The following is a 9,894-nucleotide window of genomic DNA, read 5'->3' on the forward strand; positions in this document are numbered from 1 at the left end:
CTCTTCAGTGCAACACATGGGACTTTCATCAAAGCTGACATCAAAGGCTGATACTCAAGCTTAGAATCTTTGGGGGATTTTTACAAAAGCAGAGACACGAGCAGACACACTGAATCTGACCAGTGGGAGTCATATAAAAGCTAGCCGCTGATGCTCGAGCGCAGATTAAAGGGGAAGGCTGGTGTTTCCGTTTTTGGATTCATTTTCCCATCATCACGCTGTCATGTGAACTCTGCACGAATCCGAGACCGTGACGAGCGAGATGACAAAATCCGCGGAATGGCAGATCATTTCCAGCTTGATTTTTTTTTTTTTTTTTTCCTGACATGCAATTGAAATGCTACAATCTTGTGGCCAGTTATTAGGTGATATTCCCTCAAAAGAATAAGTTATCTTTTCCCAGCAAAATCAAATGCAACATAATAGACAATGAAGATGGGCCTGAGATAGCAGAAAAACAAGAGATAGTGTTAGTAGTGGGTGTGCAGGCTGTAATGGGAATCCCAGCTGATGAGTAACCAGCTAAAACCAGCCACAGGTACCCTTTCAGTAACCCCCGACGCAAAGAAACACAGCCTCCGAATAGAGAACACAGACACAAACTATTTTTCATGCCCTCAGGATTAAGTGGCCCCGCGACTTAAACCAAAGCGAGACCATTGAGACCTACACCAAGGCTGTAAGTGTATGAGGTGCACAGATGATGTTATCCCTGCTGGAAGTGTTGCATCAACTGCCAGCTCCTCGGGGGGACTATCACACGAACTACGGCAGGCCTGCTGGGCCACAGCAGTGTTGGGGTGCTGTGTGCCCAGCGTGTAAAAGAGGCTTCTCCACTCCGCTGTTTCCAACAGCTATTATCCATTGCATTAATGAATGGGCCCTACTGTTATATACTGAGTCACACAGGACTACAGCACTGGAACACCTGACAGAAAACAGCCTCTAATGGATTCACACAGTATAATGTTTTGAAGATTTAGCATGAAATGGAAAGTATAGTGCTCTGCTGTGCAAGTCATGGCATTTGCATTTTTCTATTAAATGTAGTAGGAATCCACATATTTATACAATGGATAACAGCAGTAGGATTAAACCCCATAGCATGATGCTATTGCCATGATACTCTGTTCATTTAACATTCACAAGACTTCTGTATTTTGCCTTCTTATACACCAGTCAGAATAAATGTGAACTGTTAGATGCTCACATGTCTGCCATCTTGGATTTTTAGATAAATATACCCCAGAAAGGAAATAATACATTCATATTCAAAACTGTAGTGTTGGAGCCTGTATGATAATGCAGCTAGCACTGCAGCAAGAGTGTAAATGTGTCATTTTCTCTCCAGGGTACAAAGGAACTAACATTGAAGAATCATGATATAATTATGGAAAGATAATATAATATGAATGTTTGGTACAATGCAAAAAAAAACAGCACGATAATGTGCGTGAATGAAATAACATCCATTTAACCTTTTTTGACATTTTTTTCCATATTGAACACTTCACTAAGCTTTTGTAGCCACTGTCACTGTCACATGTCTCACTGCACCAACAGCTCAGTCAATGAAAGTTCCTAAAAGCAAACATAGTTTTTTACTCAACCTCAACCACACTTTATTTAACAAAATAGAAGCAGGTCAAATATCGCAAAGCATATAAATGTAACTTTGAAACACAGCGTTTGAAAATTATGAACAAATCATCAGTGGGCTGTGGCACAGTAATACTCCACAGAAGAGACACACAGTTAACCCAATCAGCCCCCGCCCCCCTCCCTCTCCCCCCCGTTGTGATTGGACAGAAAAGCAGGGAACGGGATTTGAGGGGGATGCAAGGTGTCTGGACAAAATGCAGGAAGGGGAAGATGATGATGATGATGATGATGGTAGTGATGGGTATTTGTCACAGATCTGCTGAGATGTTAGTCCCCAAGGTCAAGCTGCACGGTTACATATTTGGGAAGGGGGAGAGGGAGGGGTTGACAGAAGGGGAAGTATGCGCACACATGCAAGCGGTCACGCAACTGCTGTCGCTCTCTCTCATTTGCCCTCACACAAACACACATATACAGGGATGGCACGCACGCATGCACGCACACACACACACACACACACACACACACACACACACACACAGATACACACAAACACGCAGAGGCCCCACATGCACAGGACAGGGCAAGGGGCAGGCAGGCAAAGAAAGCAAAAGGGGAAGTGATTCAGCACCATGGACAGCGCTAGTCTGTATACTGGTGGGGAGACAGTGCAGGCCTACGTGTGGGGGTAAGAGGGGGGAGGGTGATGGGGAGTTAGGGGATGTAAGCCCATCTCACATCAACACTGTACACTCTCATCATGGCCATGGCATCTTAGGTCGATTTTTGCCAAATTATGCTGAATTCTTATCTAAATGAGACATCTTTGAGTGGGTTTCTTAAGGAAAATCAATTGGCAACGTCAAAAAATGTCATCAGCACTGGAATTGTACATCATAATTCAAAGAAAATCAAAAGAAATTGCACATTCCTTGCATCTGTTTCAGCCCCAGACACTGCAGAGAAGTTACAGAATGGAGAAATTTTGGAATACTGGAAGTATGCCCATAATGTTTTAATGCTTTTTCATTGTTTTTTTTTTTTTTCTTTCTTCCCAAATCCACGTTGAGTTAAAGCAGTATAGGCTAAGCAGCAGACCCGACAGCTAAGCTCTGCAAAGCAGGTGTTCAGTCATGGCACTGTATCCATGAGCCAACAGACACCATGCGACCCCCCCGAGAAGAGTATTTCAAGTTCAAAATGCTTAATTGAAAAAGGCATCTTGCATTATCAAATCATCTGTGTGTGTGTGTGTGTGTGTGTGTGTGTGTGTGTGTGTGTGTGTGTGTGTGTGTGTGTGTGTGTGTGTGCGCGCGCCTTGTCTTTCCTCCCAGCCAGTGAAGGAGACGCCTCCCTCCATCTCTATGGCCACATCATGCTGAGTTCTTTCCACTGCATGGCCTCATTTGTTAGAGAAAGCAAGAATCACACCCCCCCTTCCCCAAATAAAACAGCCTATTTCAAGCACATTTTGTAGTAAATACAGTGAGTTTCAGTTCTCTTATTTGGACAAGATTAGATGGCTTTACAAAAGCTCACAATATGATGAAAGTGAATCATAGCCATAAGCTTTTTTTGTGGAGGAATACTTTTTTTCTGACATTAAAAAAAGCATTCTAATCTATATCAGTCTACCTGCGCTGTTTACATAGATCGAATTATACCTACAGAGCTCAATTGAAAACACTTCTTTGCTCAGTTGTTGAAAAAATATGATGGTATAAACCCCCCATTTAAATGACATGTTTTTTTTTCTTCCTCTCACCCAAAGCAGGCTATATTCATTGACACACAAAACCACGGAACTGTTATTTTAGCTACATTAACTTTGCAGCATAAGCATCTGAGTGACGTTAATTGGTCATGCTCATCTGCATGTCTGAATATCTGAAAGTCAACAATAATTGGCACACCATAAAATAACACAGTTTACATTCATAAAGGAGATGATGACTGCGCAGACATGGATTTAATCTGCACCATCTAGTACGGTATAAATAACCCCAATATTTATCGACAATCAAATGATAACGAACAGAAAATAACATGCACTGACAGCTTCACTTCCATCACTCCTCTCCGATAGTCATCATTATTGTTTTTTTTTTTTTTCTCCAAACAAGTTTAAAACAACAAATACAAATCCTAACTGCAGGTTCACAAAAAATAGAGAAATGGCACTTTGTAATAGTCATATATAATTCTTAATATCTATATATTGTCGTCATATTGATATAACATGAAAGGGTCGAGTTTGCTTCTTTGTTGGTTATGGTGGTTATGGTTCCTCGCCGTCGTGTGTGTGTTGAAACCATGCGAAATATCATCATGCAGATTATGATACATCGGTCCGAGTATTTACATTTACATTCATGCGTTCGTGCACCATTCCCCAGGTCCTCGCTTTTTACTCTCTCTCTCTCCCTCTCTGTCTCACACACACGCAGACACACACACACACGCCCTCTCTCTCCCCCCTCGCGCTCCTTTTTTTTCTCCCTCTTTTCTGTCTCGCACAGATCCGTAGTCCGATTGCGGCAAATAGCAGAACTGGGAGGAGGAGGGAGGGAGGGAGGGAGGGGGTTTCAGCCAGGGGTGCTTGGCATATACATATATTACAGAGTGGGGCCTGTGCAGCAGCAGACTGACTGACTTACTTGGTTCAACTGGAGGAAACAAGACATAAACAAGTCTGTGTCCGCCCGTGACGAACAAAAGCGGATGATTCGTGTCGTTTTTTAAAGTCATTTGTGTGCGTCAGTCTGTCTGTGTGGCTGTTTGTAATCCAGTCTGGTGTGGCCTTATTATACCAGAGTCCCTTTACGCATCATTTGTCGTGGAGAGGTGCGTGCTGCAGTCGAAGCCCCGGTGCGCGCCCCCGTCTGCGTTATAAGGCCCGCTGTGCCAGTAAGACGAGTCACACACTGTCTGTAAGGAATTGATCTCCGAGGCCGAGGAGTTGCCGTCCCTCCGCTTTGATCGCTTTCGATTCCGCAAAATAAACACAAGCATTCCCACGACAGTGAAAGCGGACGTGACAAACACCAACAGCAACCCGGGGACGAGCACCGAGATGGAGACCCTGTTCGGCTCCAAGTAGGAGTTCGAGCGCGTCCCCGAGTCTAGGGTGAAAGTGCTGTTTTTGGACAGGGAGGTGGGGGAGACTTTGTCGTAGAGTTTGCGGCACATGAGGTCGTTCCGGACGTAGCGGAAATCGCGCTTCCAAAACTCTTCGGGGGACTCGCACTTGAGGTCGCTCACGATCACGTCGGCCCCGAGTTTCTCCGTCCACTGCTTGAAGGGCACGATGTTGCACGAGCAATCCCACGGGTTCCCGTGCAAATCGATCTGAATGATTGAGTTGAGCTGGTCCAACACGCCAGCCACGGGGAGATAGGGGAAATAATTGTTATGCAGGCTAATTTTGGATAAAGAAATCCCAAGGAAAGCATCCACGGGTAAAGATTTCAGCAAGTTGTTATTGAGGAACAGAACCCTCAGGTTTGGCATGGGGCTGAATGCACCTGCCACTATCACCTGGATGTCGTTGTATTCCAAACTGAGATATTCCAGATTCACAAGGCCCACAAACATCTCTGCCAGCAGCGTATCCAGGTAGTTCTTATCCATATACAGCCACCTCAGCTCGCTCTGGTTTTGGAAAGTGCTGTTGTCAATCACCTTGATGTTGTTCCCACCCAGATCGAGCAGGTTGAGGCTGGAGTAGCCAAGCAGCTGGTTCTTTTTCACTGCGTGTATGTTGTTATCTCTCATGTTCAACTCGTGAGCGCCCAGGGGCTTAGGTTTGAGGTTGGATAAGCTCTCGATCTTTTTGCCCTCGCAGTTGACCCCCAGCCCTTGTCTGGAGCCGACCAGCTTGCAGTTGCACGGCTGGGGGCACGTCATGTTGTGCAGCTGCTCCCTGTCCCCGTTCACACCTGTCAGCACCGGAGTGGGCTTAGTTTTCAGCTGCCAGTTCTCACGAGATTTGGAGCGGCTCCTGGCTCCGTGGCCGCCAGGCGTCGGGGGCCCACTGGCGTCTCCACTTGGCTTGTAAGGCGTGGGACGCGGGGCGTGGGCCGCGGTCTCCGAGATCTCCTCCTGGGTGGGAGGGGCGACCAGGCTGGTGTCCACGCCGCCGCTCAGTGAAGGGCACAGATCCGCTTCTGACGTCTCGTTTAAGTCGCTCCCTTGCAGCCTGGTGGGAGCCTCGCATATCACCCTCCCAATAAGCGCGTTATGCGGTATGTTCTCCAGCCATTCCTTAAGAGAAACCAGGTCGCAGTTACAGTCCCACGGGTTGTCCTCCAACAAAACCTCCGCAATGCCCGGTATTTGCTCAAGGATCCCCTCATAAGGCAACGTTTTGATTCGGTTTCCCCGCAGGTCGAGATGCGTAATGGGCACATGTTGAAACACGTTTATAGGTAGCGCGCTGATGAGGTTGTCGTTAAGTATTAACACTTCAAGTTTATTTAGGTCCCTGAAAACGGCGGGGTCAATATCCCTCAATAGATTGAAATCAGCTTGGAGATATTCCAAGTCGTCTAACCCCAGAAATGTACTCTTCCTGAATGATCGTATCTTATTGTTATTGATGTGCAGCCTTTTCACCAGCTGCAACCCCAGAAAGGCGCCGGGGACAATGTCGTGCAAACCATTGTTTTCCAAATGCAGGCTCACAGCATTGTAAAAGTTGGCGAACTCGTTGGGAAATAGCCTGGAGAGAGAATTCCCGTGCAACAGCAAGTGGTAAAACTGCGAGCTCGGGCCAGTCAAATGCTGCAGAGTGGTGAAGCTCCTTTTTTCGCAGTCTATGTGCAGATCTCCCTCGATCTCGTTGCAAGAGCATATCTGCTCCTTACAAACGTCCCTTGTAACATTTCCACTGGCAACACAAAGAGCCGCATTCAGCAGAACAATCCAAAGCAGCATTTTTCAACGTGAACAATTCATTCCCGGCTTCAAGACATACGAGCTGTGAATTCAATCTACATCAATGCGAAGGGAAGAAAAAAAATAAAAAATAAAAAAATAATAAAAAAAAGCAAGACAGATAGACAATTAGGGGAGAAGATAAGGCAGTCTTTTATAACAGATCCATGCTGCATCTAACCTGCACTTGTGTCCAGACTTCCAGTTTGAAAACGACCACATAAACGTCTCTTTCACATCGACTGAATCCTCTCAGCCTCCGCGTGTTTGGGATAAAAAATGAAAACCAGCGAGCGACAGGAGAGTCCAACACATCTTTCGGCTTTCCCCCCCTCTCCTCTCAGTTCATTTAAGACTGACCTTGGCAGCAAAAAAAATGTAACAAATCCGTGCCTCTCTCTCTCTCTCCCCCGGTCGCGCTGCGTGTTGCGGCGTCGGGAGCTGTCCCCTCTCCCCTGGTGCTGAATTCACACCCCGCGCTGGAGCTTCAGAGGCTATCCCACCGCTGCAAAACACCCGCATCCCCCCTCACATCCTTCGGCGTCTTGCCTCGCTCGTCCGACCCCCCTCCCCACCCCCCAGCCCTCCTCTCCTCTTTCGTGGCGATTCGGGAATCACAAAAGGAAGAACGCGGAGACGGTGTTCATCCTAGCGCGGTGCTCTAAGAATAATCTGACACCCTCTGCTGAGCTGTAATGGCAAAAATCCGTCGACTGACTGAGGGAATGCTGAGAGGAGAGAGCAGGGGGAGGAAAAAAGATCAATCCACATACAGGGGCGCGATTTTTACTGTTTGAATCACACTTTATAGCTTTCGATTTGTAGGTTATTTCCCTCCAAAGGCGCAAAAAGAGGTTTCAGCCACCAGACCAGGTTCCCACTGTCAATTCGTCTTTTCACTCTTAAAGCTTGCGGCTCCATGATAAAAGTGTCCAAGTCGGCATCGTCGAAAACACTGGTGAGATTTCAGATTTGGATCGTGATACCTCAGTTCAGCGCGTTAAATTGCCCCCCTCGTTTTCTTAAAGGATAAGCGGCGTTAGTTTGGCGCATCTCTCTCCGTGTGTGCGCTGCGAGCCTCCGCTGTCACAGCCTTGACTTTCGCCCCTTGCTTTGAAAACACTGTTGAATGCGGTAAAAACAATAATCCGCTACAGGCATGCCTCAGTCCAGCAAAAACAGTTGACTATACAACAAACGATGCGTCAGTGTGGCACCCTATATGCGCATGTGTGCGTGACGTTTTATTTATTTATTTATTTTTATTATTTTTTTTTCTCCCAAAATGAAATCCTTTGCAAAAATAGATCTACAACTGTAAGGGAAAAAAAATGGAAGTGGTTTGGACATATTCTCATCCCTTATCGATTTTTTTTTTTTTTTGTATGTTCCATTGTTTGAGAGTATTACATCAGCAGAAGGAAGGGGGTGCACAGGAGAGTTAAGGTAGTTATCTTACCCCCTCATCCACCCCCCCCCCCACCCCCCCACCCCACCCCCTCCTCCTCCATCTGCAGTGCTCAGTTGGAATTAAGAACAGGGCAGAAAATGGGATGCTAAGTTAAATATCCTCTCTCTCTGCCATCTTTTTTTTTTTTTTTTTTTTTTTTTTTGCAGGGAGGGAACAAAGTGCAATAAGAGACCAATCTAAGCGAGTCAGGAGATTCCAGCAAGGCATCAGCGGTGTTTGCAATAAGCAAAACATCATTAGGACCACCTACATATGGCTGTAAAGCATTCCCATTATGGTTCATTGACTGCTTATGATTCCTCCCTACCCACACACCTGCCCGCCTGTCTATCTGTCTCTCGGCTTTTCTTCCCATCCCCCCCCCCCCCCCCCCCCCCCGTGCTTGTCGACCAGTCTGCCTACCTGTTGGCTTGTCTGTCTTCCTCTGTTTTGTCTTTCGTTGCCTCCGCTTCCGTCTGTCTAAATGTGCTTTTTTTTTTCATCTGCATCTGTCTCTTTTTGTCAGATCACTTTGTGTCTCTCTCTAGTAAGGAGTGTGATTCCATGTATGCAGGATATTTACATCGTCTTCGTGGCAGGTGACTCGCCAGACAGACCAAAGGACTAAATCCACAAGAATAATGAAGACTTGTTCACTGTGCTGAAGCACAGCTTTGAGGTGCTTGTACTTTAGCTGAGTATTTCCATTGTATCCAGCATTAAACTTTACTATGTTTTTAAGAACCACCGAAAAAAGTCTGATGTATTATCACAGATTAAGCTTCCCAGCAGCATATAAAGTTTAACTTGTAAAAAATATTTCTACCCTTTATTTGTTACCACTGAGAATAATAGAGCTTAATGTGTCCCATGGTGATGGTGTGTATGTATTTATTTAGTGTTTATTTTAATAGGGACTAATGTTACAGCTTTTACAGCCTTATAGTTTTGCCGTGCCTGTCCCTAGATGGGCCTTTATACAAGAAAACGGCACAAAACACAAACAAAGATAGGATAAAATGAGTGGTTTTGGACGAGTTTGAAACGATCCCAGTCATGATCCACTTTGAGTTCCTCATATTGATCCCACGAGACAAATATATCTGTCCAGAGGAGGATTTAACAAAGGGCACCTCACACTCCCCCACTCTGTTAGCTTCTTTTTGTGTCTCGAGACGGAGCCGCGTGAAATCAGATAAATTACCTCAAGTGATGTCACTTGAGTCAGAAAGCCAGAGCTCTGTAGCCCACTCTTCCGTTCGGTTGTTGTAGAAGCTGCAAGAGGTTGCACAAGTGTGTGTGTGTGTGTGTGTGTGTGTGTGTGTGTGTGTGTGTGTGTGTGTGTGTGTGTGTGTGTGTGTGTGTGTGTGTGTGTGTGTCAAGAAAACCTGCCAGCATGTAGCTTAACAATTCTTATAGGTTAATGTTTCTTGTATGTGACATGTATTTAGTGTTATTATCCTGTTTTCTCTGCTCTCGTATTGTTGTTCTGATAGTTTCAGCCATCTTTTTGCTCTGAAAGATCCCTTTAATGTTGTTATTGACAGGCAGGAGTGACTGTTACGTCCCGTCCTTGAGATAATTATACAGTGTCATGGAATCCAGCAGTTCAGAAAGCTTAATAGTGATTGCTTTTTGAGCGCTCTTTGCCGCCGTCGTTCGCATGGTGCATTTGCCATAGAGAAAAGCCAACACTAAAGCCAATCAATAACGTTCAATCAGGCAGCAATGCTGCGCTGTGAGATTGCTTGCAGTTTGCCTCTACTCGTTCTGCCGCTCAGATCCGGTGGATCTTCCTAAACGGATATCATTGGGAATCAACAGCGGTTTGCGGTGTTCAGTGACGCGTTTGTCATGGTTTGACCCATTTCTTTGTCACCTTGAGTAAATGTGATTTTCAACAAGCT

The 9,894-nt window shown here is 45.7% G+C and overlaps 1 protein-coding gene across 1 annotated transcript; it reads right to left on the reverse strand.

The window, feature by feature from the left end:
- Positions 1–3,015: 3,015 nt before the first annotated feature.
- LOC139327756 (SLIT and NTRK-like protein 1) lies at positions 3,016–7,751 on the reverse strand. The gene has a single exon (XM_070957705.1). The coding sequence runs from the start codon at positions 6,535–6,537 to the stop codon at positions 4,423–4,425; it is 2,115 nt and encodes a 704-aa protein (XP_070813806.1). The 5' UTR covers positions 6,538–7,751; the 3' UTR covers positions 3,016–4,422.
- Between the last annotated feature and the right edge of the window lie 2,143 nt (positions 7,752–9,894).

Source organism: Chaetodon trifascialis, chromosome 24, assembly GCF_039877785.1.
Source record: "Chaetodon trifascialis isolate fChaTrf1 chromosome 24, fChaTrf1.hap1, whole genome shotgun sequence".
Taxonomy (NCBI): Eukaryota; Metazoa; Chordata; class Actinopteri; order Chaetodontiformes; family Chaetodontidae; genus Chaetodon; species Chaetodon trifascialis.